Raw genomic sequence first — 18,784 nt, 5'->3', positions numbered from 1 at the left:
CCTGAAAAACTCCAAACAGACAATTCATATTAGGAATTCAAACCTAAAACCCTCCGCGTTGTCTAGCAATATAAAGACATGACTAAAGAATATCCAAGCAATACGACAAAATGGTATGACTTTGCCATGACCACGTGACACATTTAAAAAGGCAAAATAATGCTTCTGACCTCAGATTAATAGTGTACCCTTGAAGTAGTTTGTAACAATCTTGCCTGAACTTCTTCCTGTCAGTCCAATCATTTCATTTGCTACATTTGAGTAGAGCACAGAATGTTTTTTTTCTTAAAAGTCAACTGGCCAGTCAGCCATTACAACACCGATGTGTGTCAGATGACCTTCACTTCTTCATACGCAGAATTTTATTCTACTGGCTGGTACGAGTCACGACACAGCTGGAGCTCCCGTGGAGATGAGTCGAAATTCAGAGGAACAAGAATCCTCTACCTGGGGCCCTTGGCTGAGAAGCTTCATCTCAAGGAGCTACTGTGATGAATTTGTTCAACTTTTCAAGCTTGCAGGCCCAGTGGTAAGATGACATTATGTAACGGATGAAAAACGTGTGTGTAGATTCCTTTATCGGTTGTTGTTCAGGTTTAGAATTGAATGTGAGGTTAAGAAATAAGGGAACCTTGCATGGAATGCAATTTTTTTCACTGTTTCATGAATGAAGATACATCAAAACAAATGTATACATTTTATTTTAATATGCTAAATACTCACACTGATATTGGTCTGCTATGCTGTCACTGTTCTTGCTCTGTAATGTGTTGCCAACCACTGGGTGTGGTTTTTCTTGCTGGGATCAGGTGCAATTGTTTTCTGTCCCTATATGCCCTTAGAATTTAACACACTCGCAATGGCAATTGCCGTGACATCACAAAAATATGATCATGATTTGATGCTTTTACCCTTATCATATGAAAGAGAAAAAGAGTATCAACCTCTGTACTTAGAGCAAAATTTAAAAGTAGAGAAAACATTCTTAATCTAATAGGAATTTTCATAAAGAGTATTCATTAATTCAATTTCCGTACCCCGTAAATTTCTGGGGTTGCCGGATCCTATCTCAGCTAACTTTGGGCGAAGGTCAGACTACCCGCCAGACTGGTCGCCAGTCAGCCGTAGGGCACATAGAGAGACAAACGACCAGCCGCACTCACAATCAGTATTTGGTCTTTTTTTTTTTAAATGGGAGTATTTTTCTCATTGCTTCTGATGCACTGTATTCATTTGAAGGAAATTACAAGTGAAGTTTAGTGAATAGTTATTTATGCCTGTATGTTTTTTTCCTGTAGGTTTTATTTCAGGTGACGGTGTTCATGATCAGTACCGTCAGCATGATGTTCTGTGGCCATCTGGGGAAAACTGAATTTTCAGCTGTATCATTGGCAATTGTAGTGAGTACAATTGCCCCATCAGTTTGTCCAATGCGGTTAACTTTCTTCTGAATCTGAATGTCACATTTGAATATGATGTTAGATGATTAAAAGTAAAAAGAAAGAAAATGATCCCATTCAGAAAATCAACAATCATAATACTCCCCCCTCAAAAATGGAGCAGACTGTTTCACAAAATTAAATTATAGAATTTTATGAAAACTAAGCATTGCTGGGGTTAACTTTGTAAGACAATGGCAAAAGTGAAAGTTACTTGCAATGACCTTTCAATTGTGTCAATTGCAGGTGATTAATCTGACTGGTATTGTCATTGGAACTGGACTCTCCTTAACTTGTGATACTCTCATATCCCAGGTATGTTCCTCAATTAAGCTAATGCCCGAGTTCAACCTACAAATAATTGTCTTTTGTTTTGTGTTCTTTCACTCATCCGGAATAATTAGTTTGTTGGATGTGTTTCATTTAATCTGTCCTTGTAGACGTTTGGAAGCGGAAACCTGATGCGTGTCGGTGTAATCCTTCAGAGGGGAGTTCTGATTCTGTTCCTGGCTTGTTTCCCCTGCTGGGCTGTTCTCATCAACACTGAACCGATTCTAATCGCAGCCAAACAGAGTGCTGAGGTTGTCAAGTGAGTTACCATTCAATCCTTCAGAAATCTTATTGTCTTTGGACCTGGAGGCCACATTTTAGGTTTTATAACCAAATCAGCAAAATTCTAGCATTAGCATCTGCAGCCAAAGAATTCTGTCAATTCTGTAATAATAGAAAATTTCCATTAATATGAGGTCGATCATAATTTTTTGATCCAATATTTAATTATTCATTTTCTGAACCGCTTATCCTCACAAGGTTTGCCAGGGGAATGGAGCCTATCCCAGCTGACATCGGGCAGGAGGTGGGAATTGGTGGCTAGCCAATAGCAGGGATCAAGGAGACAGACAACCATTCACACTCACACTCACACCTAGGGGAAATTTTGAGTGTCCAACCAGTCTACCCTGCATGTTTTTGGGATGTGGGAGGAAACCCCAGTAACTGGAAAAAACCCACACAAGCCCGGGAAGAACATGCAAACTCCACACAGTGAGGACTGACCGTGGTATCAATGATCGATGATGATAATAAAAATAATAATAATTATAACAATGATGATGATGATGATGATAATAATCAGCTGACCACTGATTCAGGGTGCCCCCCGCCTCTGGCCCGAAGTCACCTGGGATAGGCTCCAGCACCCCCCGCGGGGATCAAGCGGTTCAGAAAATAAATAATAATAATGATAATAATAATTATAATAATATAATTTATTAATATTATTATTATTAGTAGTAGTAGTGGTAGTACTAGTAGTAGTAGTAGTAGTAGCAGTACTAGTAGTAGTAGTAGTAGTGGTAGTAGTAGTACTAGTAGTAGTAGTAGTAGTTGTTGTAGTAGTAGTAGTACTAGTAGTAGTAGTAGTATTTTCATTATTACTATTATTATTATTATCATTATTATTATTATTATTATTATTATTATTATTATTATTATTATTATATTAACTCATTTAGCATAATAGAAGTAGATAAACAATGTTGTATTTTCCAAAGAGAACCTCCAAACCAGGGGTCTCGAACTCAATTTACCTGGGGGCCGCTAGAGGCCGAGTCTGGGTGAGACTGGGCCGCATCAGGATTTCCACAAGAAAAGCACTGATAAAACATTCCAACGTTATCAAATATCTTTATTTTTTAACAAAAAATAATGAATTAAATAAATTAACTTAAAGATGAATAAAAAATAAATCAATCAGTAATACAAAACCAAATAATACTAATGAGCATACAGTAGATATACACTGGCTGGCTAAGTAGAGAAAATGAATTATTTTTATTCCGTTTCAAATGTCTGTATTAACAGCTCTTTAACCTTTAACTTTCTGAACTTGAATGGAACATTGAACATGAAATATTCTGAACACGGCTTCTCTTGCCTACTCCTTGCTGCTAGAGACCTGGCAGCGCTTCTTCTCACATAGTCACATTTGGCTTGAGGGAGGAAGCAGTGGAGACCCTCAGTAGAGCTTGAAGATGCTCATCAGTAAGTCTGGACCTGTACTTGGACTTATTGAAGTTCAAGGTGGAGAAGAGCTTCTCACACAAGTATGTGCTCCCAAAAAGGCACATGGTCCGCTTGAACCTTCGGGAAAGTTCAGGGAAGCTGGGGGTCAACTCTCTCAAAAATTGCCCAAGCTTGTCTGCTTCTCCACTCACCTCCCTGAACTTGGCTTTGAGTGCAGAGTTGCACTGCAGGTCAATGAGCTCCATTTGAAGCTCAGGAGGGGCATCTTGCACATCAAAGGAGAAGGGGTCCGCAAAAATTTGAAATGTGGCTTTGTGTGTCTTGAAGTCTGCAAATCTGTGATCAAATTCCTCCTGTAGCTTCGAAATGGCCTCAACATACTTCTCACCACTGAATGGTGTGCCTGCATCCACGAGAGCCTTGCATGCTGGGAAATGGCAAAGGTTTGTCTGAGAGAGCTGGGCTTTCCATAACACAAGTTTAGTGCAGAATGCTCTCACGTTGTCATAGGCAGCACTGACAAGTTGCCCCTGGCCTTGTAGCTTCTTGTTCAGTACATTAAGCTCATGTGTGATATCAACAAGAAAAGCCAAGTCCATGAGCCATTTGGGATCACTTAGCACAGGATCAATCAACTCACAAACGGCGTAGCTAGCTTTGACTGCTGCATTACTGTCTTTGGTAGCCTTCTTCAAGAGATCCTGTTGCCTCAGAAGACGTGTTTTAAGACTGGCAACCTGGTTGGCTCTCTCATCTCCCTGGTATTTTTCGTACTCCTCAGCATGTCTCATAGTACAATTACGTTTCAAATTGTATTCCTTGTGCACCGCAACTTTTTCAGTGTAAATGAGACACGTCGGGGTGCCCCTGTGTTCAACAAAGAAATATTGCACTCCCCACTTTTCTTGAAACTGTCTGTGCTCATCACCGACCTTTCTCTTCACGGCAGGCTTTGAAAGAGACATCTCTGGGGCTCTGTAATATGTTTTTCCACTTGGAATGAGTCTCGGGTTGATCTTTCACATTCAGTCACGCGGGTTTGTGGCGCATGTGCACTTTCGCTCTCCGTTTCAATCGCGGAGATGGCTACAGACACTGACACAGGCTGGATCACGGATCATAGCGCCTCATTCAGTTCTATGCTGAGAGCAGCGGAGGAGTGTGCGCGCCGAGCGGAGTGATCGGCCTCACGGCTTCTCCCCCGCCCAGCTGATTGGAGGAATGAATGAGTGAGTGAGCGAGGCACTGGACAGCCCGGCCGATGTCCCGCCCTCCAGAGCCGTATACCTCACCGTGATTGGTTCATTCAGCTCCGAACCAAAGTTCCCTCTAATTTTTTGTTGGTCTGAGCAGAAAGACAACCTCCCTGAGCGCACGGAGTACCAGTGTGAGCGACATCATCGGTACTCGGATGATTCGCTTAAAGACGTTTCGCCGACGGACGTTTGACAGACGGGCAGGTCGCCGAATGGACGTTCCACCGAACGTTCATTCGGCCGAACGGAGGTTTCGCCGAAACGGGATTCGAACGCTCGCCCCGCCGGATCGTATGTGTACAAGTTTTTCAACCTCGGCCCGCGGGCCATATACGGCCCGTTAGGATTTTTAATCCGGCCCGCCGCCGGTGTTTTCCAAATTATAGTAAAAATCAATGTTCGTCTACCATCAATGGCAGTCCGGGAATAAGCACTCTTGGGCAGGCAGATGTAGCAGAACCGAGCCGTAAAATGACAGCAATCGGGTCAAATCCATCCTAAAACAGCATTTAATGATTAAATACAAATACTGGATGATATCGCGATGGAGGCAAAAAAACGTCTATAGACGTCCATTCGCCAAACGGCTCAAAATGCTCTCAAATTCGGTCAAATCCAGCTGAAAACAGCGTTTAATGATTAAATACAAATACTAGTATTTGTATTTAATCATTAAACTAACAAATACTAGTACGACCTGTCCGTCTGTCAAACGTCCGTCGGCGAAACGTCTTTAGGCGAATCATCCGGTCACGACATCATCATTGCTCGCTATCGGCACACCAGTATCACACCTGCCACAAGCAGGTGCATGTCAATGTTCCCTCTAATTTTTCATGTAAAACATGCTGTAAAACAAGAAAAACATGAGTGGACAGAGCTACTGCCACTGGCTGCCACTTAAACGGCGCCATCATGGGGAAAGGGGTAAAAAAAAAAAAAAAAAAAAAATTAAAAAAAAAAAAATTAAAAAAAAAATCGATATTTCATATTAAGACGGGGGCCGCAAATTATCGTCCCGCGGGCCGCAGTTGGCCCGCGGGCCGCAAGTTTGAGACCCCTGCTCCAAACCCTATCAAATTAATATGACTTCTGAGTGTTTGGTGTGCAACCACTAGAAGGCACAATTGCATAGTGTAGCGGCCATATTCCATAAACACATCATCTGTCTTTGCCTGCCTCAAGTTGTTGACTAAATGACAACTTGTATGATGATAGCTCCATTGAATTTGGAGTTTCCCCTCTGTTATTATTGCCTTTGCATAAATATAATATAATAATATAATAATTTAATGGGCTGTGTGTTGCATAGTTTGGCACAACTTTACGTGAAGATCTTCATGCCTGCACTGCCGGTGAGTTCACGTCTCGTGTCTCAGTTTTCATCACATTATAGAATTTACTTCTATAGCAAAACATTATGATTTCTCCTTTCAGCCAGCATTCATGTACCAGCTGCTGGGGAAATACCTTCAGAACCAGGTGCTCAGTAGCAAAACAATTTCATTAATAATAAAGTGACTAACGCATATATAAATAACACATTTATTACTACGAGGTGTGTGTGTGTGTGTTTGTTTGTTTTTCAGGGAATTATTTGGCCTCAGGTCATAACCGGAGTATTTGGAAACTCCCTGAATGCAATAATCAATTATGTCCTTCTCTATCGTCTGCATTTGGGTGTTGCGTAAGTTTTCCTAGAAAATTTAGTATTAGGAGTTTTTCATTCATTCATTTTCTGAACCGCTCATCCTCACAAGGGTCGTGGAGGGTGCTGGAGCCTATCCCAGCTAACTATGGGCACCAGGCAGGGGGGTACCCTAATTCGGTGGCCAGCCAATTGCAGGGTACAAAGAGACCATTCATGCTTACACTCATAACTAGGGGAAATTTAGAGTGTTCGACCAGCCTAACCCGCATGATTTGGGAGGAAACTGGAGCACCTGGAGAAAACCCACACAAGCACAGGCAGAACATGCTAACTCTACACACTGAGGACCGACCTCTGATCGAACCCTCGACTCCAGAATTGTGAGGCCGACACGCTAACCACTTGCCCGCCGGGCTGCTATTATGTGTTTTATTTTGGAAAATAAAGATACGGTAACCCTTGCGATTGGCTGGCCACCAATTCAGGGTGTCCCCCGCCTCTGGCCCCAACTCAGCTGGGATGGGCTCCAGCACCCCCCGCGACCCCAGTGAGGAGAAAGCGGTTCAGAAAATGAGAGAGATCAGAAAATTACCCTAATTCAAGTTTGCCAGTCCCGTGAAGGCAAGCTTTTAATTTGTCTGAAATGACTAGCACAGGGGTGGGCAAACTTTTTGACTTGCGGGCCAGAATGGATACTAAAATTTGACAGAGGGGCCGGGCCAGGAGCATTTGGACACGCAATGTAATTTATCAAACCTGGTGATTGAAATGTAAGAAAAAAGACAATTGAAGTTGAAAATGTATTTTCAAATTTACTTTCAACATTAAGAACATATTATTCAACGAAATGGCAGCTGGAAAGTTACACTCCAACAAAGGTCTAGACTAGTGCGTCATCTATCGGGGAAACGAGAATATTGCAGGGGAAAGGGAAATGAATGAGGTCATTGATTTTTACTATAATTTGGAAAACGTCAGTGGGCCGGATTAAAAAGCCTAACTGGCCGTATATGGCCCGCGGGCCGTAGTTTGCCCATATCTGGACTAGCACCTGTTCTTTTAAATGCAAAGGGATTTTCTGATTCCTTATCAAAATATTTAATCCAAGTTAGGCACTCTCTACTTGCCTGAAGGCATTTTGAGCATTTTCATTGTTGCATTATGTCAGCAACGGGTGGCAATGTTTTAAATGATGTCATCCTATTGTGATTGAGTCAATGGATTGTAGAGACTAATAACTCTTTTAATAGATTTGTAGTTACTAACAATCCAAGCTACCAAGAGATTTATGTTTCTAAAAAAATAGAGAGCGAAACGTTGCCCCAAAGATACATTGTACAGGTGTGGGTTAGTGTGTCTAATCTATATCTTTGTCTTTGTTTCAGTGGGTCTGCTGCAGCTAATGCAATTTCCCAGTGCATTTTGCCTGCTCTCTTATTGGCCTATATTTACTGGAAAGGGTTGCATAAAGCCACGTGGGGAGGTAAGTTGTCCTATCACTAATCTAAAATTTGTTGATGAATACATTGTTTTGAAGTTACTATTCATGTCCTCACAAATAAATAATAAAATGAATAACCTTTTCAATCCATGTTAACTGGAATGGCTGGCAGTGATCATCATCACTAAGTCTCCCAGTTCAAATGGATTGGAAGTCTGATGTCATTATTGGAAATCAATGACTTATGTTCCTCTCAAAGTGTGATATTTTCATATTCATATTTTATCATAGTATTTTATTGTGGAAATTCCCACTTTTATGTCTAAATGTGTTACAATCTCAAAGTATGTTAGGGTTGGGTGACAGATGTCATTACTGGTACAAGCATGACATCATCCAATTGAGCATTGATCAAAACCGTGTGCGGTCGATTGGTCGCCGGTCTTTTGGTCGCCGTCTTTTGGTCGCAGTCTTTTTGTCACCCGTTGTCGCGGTCTTTTTGTTGCCCCGACCGCGACAACGGGCGACCAAAAGACCGGCGACCAAAAGACCGGCGACAAAACAAGGTAAAACAACACGGTCTACGCATCAATAAAAGCCAACAATGGCCCTGAGCAGTTTCACTGAGCCGAGGTGTGAGTGTATCAGAGTTTGTATGTACATGCGTTGTCCCTTTAAGTAGGTACGTCAGTCAGGGTCTTAACAAGTTCTCCAACAAAAAACAATAAAAGTACGGGAAATTTGGAGCTTTTCTTTAGCCTAATAATTACTAGGGCATTAAGTATGACTAAATAGTAATTCGCAGTTTGTATTTAGGGAATTTGAGCAACGATTTAAATGGTAACTATCACTTACCTTCCGGGCGACCAAAAGACAGGCGACCAAAAGATCGGCGACCAAAAGACTGGCTACCAATCGACCGTGTACCGATCAAAACCATGTATTGTTTTAAAGTACTAACCCACATTAAACAGAACAACAGAAATTCTTTACAATTGAGGTAGAAATATTATTTTGACGTTATAAATGAGGGATGGAGGTGTTGGTGTTCTTTAAAATGGTTTGAAAGAAAAATGTTTGCTTTGCAGGCTGGTCAGTCGACTGTCTCCGCGAGTGGGGATCCTTTGCCAAGTTGGCCATCCCGAGCATGTTAATGTTTTGTATGGAGTGGTGGGCTTTTGAAGTAGGAGGATTCCTTGCATCCCAAATTAGCGAGGTCGAGCTGGGAGCACAGACCGTGATGAATCAGCTGACGGTGATATCTTTCATGGTAACTCAATTAGAATTAGGCTGTTTCGGGGATGGCCAGCTCTGCCATCCTGTTGGTTTAGATGGTCTTATTTTGTGCGATTCTGAAATCCACCATAATTTCCCTGCATTCTACTTTTGTAGATACCCATGGGACTGTCTGTTGCCGCTAGCGTCCGAGTTGGGCATGCTCTTGGTGCAGGAAACCATGAGCAAGCAAAGCTGTCTTGCAAAGTCTCCATCATATTTACATGTAGGAGACTTTAATATCTGTATCTAAATAAAATTTGAAGGGAAGCTGACTATTGAGTTTGGCCATTCACCACAAAAAAAAGAAAGAAAGAAAAAAAATCATTGTCTTTGGCAATGTTTCCCACAATCTGGCCTTCTCTTTTACTTTGAAAAACATAAAAATATTTGCATTTAGAATGCTATTAAGTCATTTTAAAACTGTTTTAAAAAGTGTGAGTGAAAAAAAAGACCTTTACATGTTTTTCTTTTTTTTTTCAACTTACTGTTTGTCTCTTTCTAATTGCAGCCATCATTGCATCTTGTGTCGGAATTATCCTCACTCTTTCCCGGAATGTAATTGGTTATATTTTCACCACCGACCTGTGAGCTATACTTTGTTAGGACATAATATTTCACGTGAAATTCTGTGTTTTAATAATTGTATCTGTTCTTCAGAGACGTTTTGAAAAGGACTGCCGATGTTATGGTACTTTTTTTCGTGATGCACCTTGCTGATTCAATTGCGGTGAGAAAAATAACTGGTTCTGACAATTCACAAGGGATTATAAATATCAACATTTAAAACAAATAACTCCGCAATTATCACCACAGGGTGTGAGTGGAGGTGTTTTTCGAGGAGTTGGAATACAAAAAGTTGGTGGGATTTTGAATCTGGTGACACATTTCTTCATTGGCCTTCCCATAGGTGTGACCCTAATATTTACAACAAATATGGGCATCGTAGGTAAATAAGAAGCAATTGTGATCTCATTCGTCAGCAAATCAGTCACAACTAAACACAAGATTTAGTATGCATTTGTCATTTCTTGAACAGGACTTTGGATTGGTCTTACTTGCTGTGTGGTACTGCAGGCTATTTCATTTGTCCTGTATTTGTGCCACCTTGATTGGAGAAAGGCTACTGAAAAGGTGTGTTATTAAGTCCGAAAGCAACAGAAATTCGAGATTTGATTACAAACTTTTCCTTTTTGAACACATCATCTGATCAGGCTCAGCTGAGAGCGAGTGTCCAGGTCACTAATGAAAACATGGTGGACATGGTATTCTTTCAGCTAGGTGAGTCCATGTGTAGAAACTACAAATTGAGACTTGGTATCACATTAAAAAGTCAAATTCACCCTTACAATAGCATGTCACATACTAGTTGTATAAAGCCCTATTGATATCAGATAATGAGCGCCACTAATATGTTGAGATCTAGCCATAACATTTTTGATAAAAATCGACTTTTTATGATGCAATTTCTAGAATCAGACACCAACCAGGCAGCAGGCCCCTCTTCTGCACCAAGATGTGTGAGCACTGCAGAAACCCGGGATGAAACTGCAACCACGGGAGTCCGCGATGCTCTCACAGTCAAGCAGCTAATCATACGTCGTGGCTTGGTTTTACTTGTCATGGTTGTTATCTTAGTGATTGGAATCATATCCAATCACTTCCTTGTCAGATACCTGAAGTAAGTCCTACGTTGGTTTGCAACTGGCAGCAGCTAGTTGAACATTAGATGAATCCATTGTAGTGCATTTTTTCATTATTGTAGTCACTTTTAATGTTCATGTGTCTTGAGTAAATCATCCTAATAGGACTTAATCATGTAAATTATGATTATATCATTTTCATAACAATAGCTGTGGAATATTTGTGTATTTATGGGAAATAATTTAATCATCCTTTGCACTTTTGAACTTTGAACCACTAATGATTGAAATAAAGAATCAATGATTGTTATGTAGTGACAGAGAAAGGAAAAATAAAGATACTCTATAAGAATGTTTCAATATTTTCAACTGGTGTGCCAACATGCATAAAATGGGTCAAAATAAAAGTTAATTCTGCAACCTGTGTGAGGCCATGTCAAGTCCATGAGGTTCCACTGACACCCATTTCACTGACGGCCAATCAGAGAGAAGACCTTTTAACATTACACTGTTAAATGGCCTAAGACATGTGTCCAAGTGGCGGCCCGGGGGCCAAATCTGGCCCACTGCATCATTTTGTGTGGCCCGGGAAAGTCAATCATGAGTGCCGACTTTCTGTTTTAGGATCAAATTAAAATGAAGAGAAAATATGTATATTAAATTTCCTGATTTTCCCTCTTTTAAATCAATAATTGTAATTTTTTAATCCATTTTTTCTGTGTTTTTAGTTCAAAAATCATTTGGTAAAATCTAAAAATATACTTAAAAAAAACTCAAATAAACATTGTTTTAGATCTATAAAAACTGAATATTCAGGGCTTTTAGTCCAGTTCTTTTAATCCATTTATTTAAAAAAAAAAATCAAAATATTATATCTAAAATGGTCTGGCCCACATGAAATCGAGATGACGTTAATGCGGCCTGCGAACCAACCCGAGTCTGACACCCCTGGCCTAAGATATAGTTCATCCTATTTTAAGGGCTCCTTTATATAATAGATTTTAAATGATATTACTAGGCACACATTCTTTTTTGTATGATCGTGGTGCTGAATGATGTCTAAACCATCATCCATGAACGCTGCTATGGAAAAAGAAATGGGATGCGCTGCGTGTAAACCTGTTGAAGTGGAGATTGAAGAGGATTAGAAATTGAATCTGGCATACAAATGGCATCCATGCATTTAAAAGAAGAAACATCATCCTTATTGCCGGAAAAAAAGCTGTCCTCTGTTTAACCCATCACAGAAAACAAACACATCAAATGACAAGGGGAGACTTAGCACACCCAGTCCCCCTCTGGCTTTCCAGATTGCTAAATATGAGTGTTCTATTGGTTATTGGATATAACCTGAATCCCAACAGTGACGTGAAATCAGTACAGGTAGTTTCACGTTCCACGGGGCCTTTTCAGTGACACATAGAAGGCTGTCTGTGAGCTTCATGTCACTACAAAGTGGTCAGCGGGAGGCAGTGTTTAGAAAGTGTAATCGGTTTGTAATTTCCTAGACTGGACTTGGCCAAAAGTTCCATTGAGCAGGTGCCATAGGAGTGTTACTACCAGAACAACAAGATCAATAATTCCCCATTATACTGACATATTTCAAACAAAGGTGTGAATCAGCAAATTTATGCCAACTCATTCATTCATTTTCAACACCCCTTATCATTGTCAGGGTTGCTGGAGCCTCTCAGCTGACTTCGGTTGAAATACCCTAGACTGGTCCCCAGTAACAATATGTTAGTTTGCCACCCGATGGTGCAGCAGTTCTACTGCCTGACTTCGGTGCAGGCAGTATGGGTTCATTTCCCACCAAGTGACGGTGTGATTGTGAATGTGAGTGATAGTTGGCTTTGTTGTGTGCCCTGCAACTGGCTGCCAACCAATTCAGGATGTCCCTCACCTGTTGCTCGTGTTTGGCTGGGTTAGGCTTCGGCATCACTCGCGACCCTTGTGAGGATAAGCCGTATGAAAGATAAATGAATGAATGTCAATAACAAAAGAACTTTGGAACTATTAACATACCTGTCAACCTCCAAACACCGTACGAGTCGTACGGTGTTTGTAAGGTTTTTTGGGGGTTTGTAAGGGGAATCAATAATCATTTATAAGGGCAGTTATCGGCAGAGGTTGACAGGTATGAAACCATGCACCATGATAGTCCTTAAACAGAAAAGTATTTGTAGCCAAACGTCTTAACATTCCCTGTGAGAGCCATTTTGATGGATGGTACATGAGAACAAACAACACTTTTGTCATGCAGGCTCAACATAATTCTTTTGTATGCTCCAATTGGCCCGTGATTGTGCAATCTTGCCTTGCATCTCACTTCAAATAACTTTCCCCACACATTGACTAGTAAGTAAAACAGCTTTGTTCGCATGTTTGCCTCAGAATTCACCCCCCCACACACACGTGCATACTCACACTCACATGTAGACACATGGCTCAGTGAGTGGAAAAGTACTGGTCAAAGCAGCACATGTACTATCACAGACTAGTGGCAATCCCCTTGTATAGTATCTTCATGATAGAAGAATAATAACAACCTTGGATTAGTCGCTCAAGGAGAAATCCAATTTGAAATTTGGCTCCAGAATACTGAAGCTATACACAATTTAATCCATAATAGATATGATACGTCAGGGGTCATGCAAAAACACTGCCTTGACGGTGCCTTCCTCAGGGGGCGCCCCAACAGTTCCCAAACGTCAAAGCTAATTTTCTCTTGTTATCTATTTGATCGCTGGTTATTCCAATATATTGTTTAAAAAAAAAAAAAACTTTACTAGACACACCCCGGGTCCAAAGCCAAGTGTGTACAGACAACTGTCGCCACGAGTGGTATTAATGACAACTAATATTAATTCTAATAAACCGTTGATAAAAATTTATGTATTATTGTAACTGCTCTTGATTTTAAAATTCAAAAAGTGGTTTGCTACAGGATCATTGGGAAAGAGTATAACAAGTGAAAAAATTCATTCATTCATTTTCCACACCACTTATCCTCACAAGGGTCATAGGGGGGTTTAATCTGAATTGGCAGCCATCCAATTGGATTGGATTGGATTGGATTGGATAACTTTATTCATCCCGTATTCGGGAAATTTCGTTGTTCCAGTGGCAAGAGGGTGAGGATGCAGGAATAGGAAAGGCATTTTAGACATAAATAGATAGGTAATAAGTAGGTCAAGAAATAAATACATGAATAAATATATAATTAAATAAGCGTGTTGCTTAGCACATATATACATACATACATACACATAAATGTACATGCATGCATACGGTAGGTCTTAACACACAGCCATTTTTTTGTTAAAGAGCCTGACGTATTTGTGACGTAATTGTAGGGCACATTTACCGTAGTTGATAGGGCTGAACATTTACTTGTAATGCATTTATATTCCAGAAAAAAATGGTATTACTAAGTCATAGGTGACATAGCAGGCTAATGAAAAGTCACCTTGTTTTACCCACTCCTGGAAGTTTGTTTGAATTGTCAAAGTAGGGGCCAATGGCTTGGTGCCAAAGTCAACACAAACAGGAAGCCGGACAGACACCACCAAAAAAGTATTTGAAAGAAAACGTAAAAATAACAGTAGATGTTTACGTTTACCCTTATAATCACAGTTTTGTAAATAAAGACAATCATGTTTTTATTTAAAGTGACACAGAAAATGGACAGAGTAGAGATGAATATAAATATATTGCTCTTAATGGGTCCCTGACTATAGAGACGATACCATGAGTGACATCGTGTCCTTTCCAGGAAAGCCTTGGAATGACTCACATGTCAAGTCTCATATGAACGAATGCGTGGGTGATATTTCAGAACCACCACTCACGATTAACAGGCATGAGATCATCGAGTGTCTCTAGTCTAAATTTAAAAACAACAACTATTTGTAATTGTAGCATCAAATTTGCCAAAAGGAAATTAAATAAAGCTGAGGACTAATGTGATACGAGTACTGTTAATGTTACATAATGTATCTCATTATTAGGGTGAGGGCCAATTTGAGTTCTATCCCAGCTGAGCCTGAGCGAAAAGGGGGGTACACCCTGAAGTTGTCACTAGCGGATTGCAGGAAACAATGGACAAAGTTACACTCACACCTATTGACAATTTATCCCATCAGTGTGTGTCCAATTAGGGTAAGAAGTCATAAACCCATCGAAAACTCACACAAAAATGTTAACCACAAGGCTATTTGTGAATGTGTATGTAAAGAAAAAAGTGTCGTACTAAGTTTCAAAACACATTACATAACAGCAGTCAGGGGGATGAATACCAAAGTGACGGCATGAGATATATATATATATATAAAAAAAGAAATCACATTACTGTGTAAAATGCATTAATTGCAATATACATTACAAAGTCAAATGAATATGATGCACATTCAGATTGGAGGCGATAAATCATTGCACACATTAAAGCAACATTTAGGAAATGCCTGCAATCTCTCTGTCTGAGCCCAGCGACACACTCGTCTCTAGATATTGTTTCACGTTATAACTGCGAGTCACATGAGCCATACTTTCTCTAATAACAACACACGTTCTCTCTGATACAAGGTTATATAGGTCAATATCTTATTTTTCAATGCAAAGTGTTAACTTTAGGACAGCATGGCTGACACGCATGTTTGGGACGATACATTTTTTTCACATAAAATGAAAACCTTTCATAAAGAAATCTGTTCACACTTGCATTCACACCGTCAGGAAATTGACCCTTGCTGCCTGAGCTGAAGTCAGGCAAGTGAATAACATTCCTGATGACTTGTTGGAATCTTGTCAACATTTCTGTGTCTTTGCCAATTGATGGGGGCTACAACCTGTGGCTCCAGAACCACATAAGGCTCTTTCATCCTTCTCCTTTGGCTCTTTTGACAGTGAAATGTGACTTAAAATTTGACGATTATGGTGCTACTGTATCATATATACACATCACAAGCATGGATGTGGTTATTAATTAATTGTAGACTCTAAGCTAAATCATCAATACTGAATTGAATGGTTTTATTGTCATTACACAAGTACAATGAGATTTAAATCTTCACCACAAAGTGCAGAAATAACTGGTACTCGGACGTTTGGTCGCCGGACCTTTGGTCGCCCAGACGTTTGGTCGCCGGACGTTTGGTCGCCGGACGTTTGGTCGCCGGACGTTTGGTCGCCGGACGTTTGACCACATGACAGAGTTTACTGTTGAAACCAGCTCTCAAAATTATATTCGAGAGAGTTTAATATCTAAATATCTACTGTTGAAACTAACTCTCAAAATTATATTCACCCGGGCGACCAAACGTCCGGCGACCAAACGTCCGGGCGACCAAACGTCCGGGCGACCAAACGTCCGGCGACCAAATGTCCAGCGTCCAAACGTCCGGCCACGCAAATAACTACAACAAACAAATAATCAATAAATATCAATAATAACTAAATAATAGCGTAGCTGACCCGCGGCCTAGTTTGGACACCTTCGCTTTAGTGTCTTTATAGCTAAGTTTTTTTGTTTTTCTTTGTAGCAGACTAGTATTAGACAGGCTCTTTCAGTTTGCGCTTGAGTCAGATTAGTCATCCCCCCGACCGAAATGAATTTTGTCAGGTCAGCACTAAAGTAGCTATTCGAATTGGGGTCAGGGTTTCCTGCATGTGTGTCACTGCACCTGGAAAGAATACATATATATGATAATGTGTGGAAGTTCCTTTCCGGGAAAAGGGTCTTCACCGAAAATGGCTGACACAAACTGTGGAGCTGCAGCAGCAGATGCTGTGAAACCTGAGCTCGCTTCTCTTTATTGGAGGCGTTTGTTGATTGCATCCACTAGTTAAAAATAGGGTGAAAGTAAAGTAAGAGGTGTATTTTTCACGCAATCCTTCTCCTCGAAGACGGCGCAGAATGAAACAGCTGCTGATCTTGTCTTATGCTGTCTTCAGTTTATTCTTGGCCGTTTTGGTGAGTTTATATGTCAATTTGTTTGTTCCCCCCCGTCTCTTCCCTATACTGGTGAATAAAAGAGTGTGACAAGACTGAAAAAAAGACAAGCAGCCTTATCAGGCAGCTGCAGACTGTTCTTATGCAACTGAACAACTCGACAGTTGAATGGTTGCTCCAAGTGACTTGATTTGTTCAGGTGATAGAAGCGTTGCTTAATTCTTGCAGTACAGAAAGAATATAAATATATTCTGTGCCAACATTTCGTCATTCATTCATTTTCAGCACTGCTTGCCCATATCAGGGTCACGGGGTGCTGTCAGTTGTTGGGCACACAATGACAGACAACCATTCACACTCACAATCACAATGCTACCTGCACCAAAGTCAGGTAGGCAAACAAGTTAGACACAAAGAGCTAAAATTTTAAACTATGAGAGTCAAAGAGCCACACCCTATGTCAGAAGCAGCATAAAAAATCCAATCTGCTAAATTAATTTTTCCATATAGTAATTTAGATTTGTTTATAATGGGCCCTAATGAATTTGAGTGTGGTTTAAGAGATAATAAAAATAAGAGAAACATGAAATGAGGCTAAGAGCCACAGTATATACAAAACATCATAAGAAGAGGGGTGGCCCAGCGACAATTGGGGGGGTCCAAATCGAGGTCGGTCCACCTGTGTGGAGTTTGCATGTTCTCCCCAGGCTTGCATTGGTTTCCTCCGGGTACTCCGGTTTCCTCCCACATTCCAAAGACATGCATGGTAGGCTGATTAGACACTAAATTACCCCTAGGTATGAGTCTGCATGGTTGTCCGTCTCCTTGTGCCCTGCGATTGGCTGGTCACCGATTCAGGGTGTCCCTCGCCTCTGGCCCGAAGTCAGCTGGGATAGGTTCCAGCACCCTAGTGAGGATAAAACGGTTAGGAAAATGAGATGAGACTTAAACTCTCAGAGTTGGGATTTTTTTTTAAATTAAGCATTATGGACTGTCCCATATTGTAACAACATAATTATTCAATTTGCTAGTGATGTGTCATTTGAAGTGTTTTTTTAATGTGTTTTTTAATAGAGGCATCAGAAACAAACGATAATTTTAGCGAAACCGTTACTAAATTGACAACTTGAGGAAACAACTTTCTATTTAGTATGTATGTACGTATAGTAGAAAATGTTTCCTCCCATAGGTCAAAACGCTGCCCTGTGTGTACGCCAAACACTCATATTTCATGAAACGACGACATGTGTTATGCAAGATATGACAAGATGATGTGGTGGTCCTAGTTCTCAAATGACCGTGCGCAAACACAGCCAACATTTCCGTATAAGCAGAACAGAACTTATTCACAATACAGAATATTGTGAAATAGTTTTGATTTTAGTTTTATATTTTAAAAATCAAAACTCTTAATTAACATCTAATCAGTACTAGTAATAGTACTGAATAGGCGCTAGTAAGAGAGCAATATTTTTCAAGTTCTCAAGATAATTACAGTACAATTACAATATTGCACCTGTATACCCACACCGTGTGTGGTCGTTTGGTCGCCGGTCTTTTGGTCGCCGTCTTTTGGTCGCCGGTCTTTTGGTCGCCGGTCTTTTGGTCGCCGGTCTTTTGGTCGCGGTCTTTTGGTCGCCTGGACCGCGACAACGGGCGACCAAAAGACCGACGACAAAACAAGGTAAAACAACACTGTCTACGCATCAATAAAAGCCAACAATGGCCATGAGCAGTTTCACTGAGCCGAGGTGTAAGTGTATAAGAGTTTGTATGTACATGCGGTGTCCCTTTAAGAAGCTACATGAGTCAGGGTTTTAACAAGTTCTCCAACAAAAAACAAAAAAAGTCCGGGAAATTTGGAGCTTTTCTTTAGCCTAATAATTACTAGGGCATTAAGTATGACTAAATAGTAATTCGCAGTTTGTATTTAGGGAATTTGAGCAACGATTTAAATGGTAATTATCAATAACCTTCCAGGCGACCACAAGACCGGCGACCAAAAGACCGGCGACCAATCGACTGTGTACCTGTATACACACCCAATATCAAAAGCTGCTTCAATAAACTTAATGTTACTGAAGACATGAATGTAATCACGCAT

At 40.5% G+C, this 18,784-nt stretch overlaps 1 protein-coding gene across 1 annotated transcript; it reads left to right on the top strand.

The window, feature by feature from the left end:
* The first annotated feature begins 332 nt into the window (after positions 1 to 332).
* Positions 333 to 11,150, top strand: LOC144077511 (multidrug and toxin extrusion protein 1-like). The gene is made up of 16 exons (XM_077605299.1): positions 333 to 529; positions 1,299 to 1,400; positions 1,686 to 1,754; positions 1,880 to 2,028; positions 6,033 to 6,075; positions 6,158 to 6,202; positions 6,310 to 6,407; positions 7,757 to 7,854; positions 8,901 to 9,082; positions 9,205 to 9,313; positions 9,599 to 9,674; positions 9,748 to 9,817; positions 9,904 to 10,036; positions 10,127 to 10,221; positions 10,302 to 10,368; positions 10,561 to 11,150. Exons 1-16 carry the CDS (start codon positions 413 to 415, stop codon positions 10,770 to 10,772), a joined length of 1,665 nt encoding a protein of 554 aa, XP_077461425.1. The 5' UTR covers positions 333 to 412; the 3' UTR covers positions 10,773 to 11,150.
* Positions 11,151 to 18,784: the final 7,634 nt, after the last annotated feature.

This window comes from Stigmatopora argus, chromosome 7 (assembly GCF_051989625.1).
Source record: "Stigmatopora argus isolate UIUO_Sarg chromosome 7, RoL_Sarg_1.0, whole genome shotgun sequence".
In the NCBI taxonomy this organism is placed as follows: domain Eukaryota; kingdom Metazoa; phylum Chordata; class Actinopteri; order Syngnathiformes; family Syngnathidae; genus Stigmatopora; species Stigmatopora argus.
Note: the sequence above shows the minus strand (reverse complement) of the source record. Positions and strands in the feature narration are given on the sequence as shown.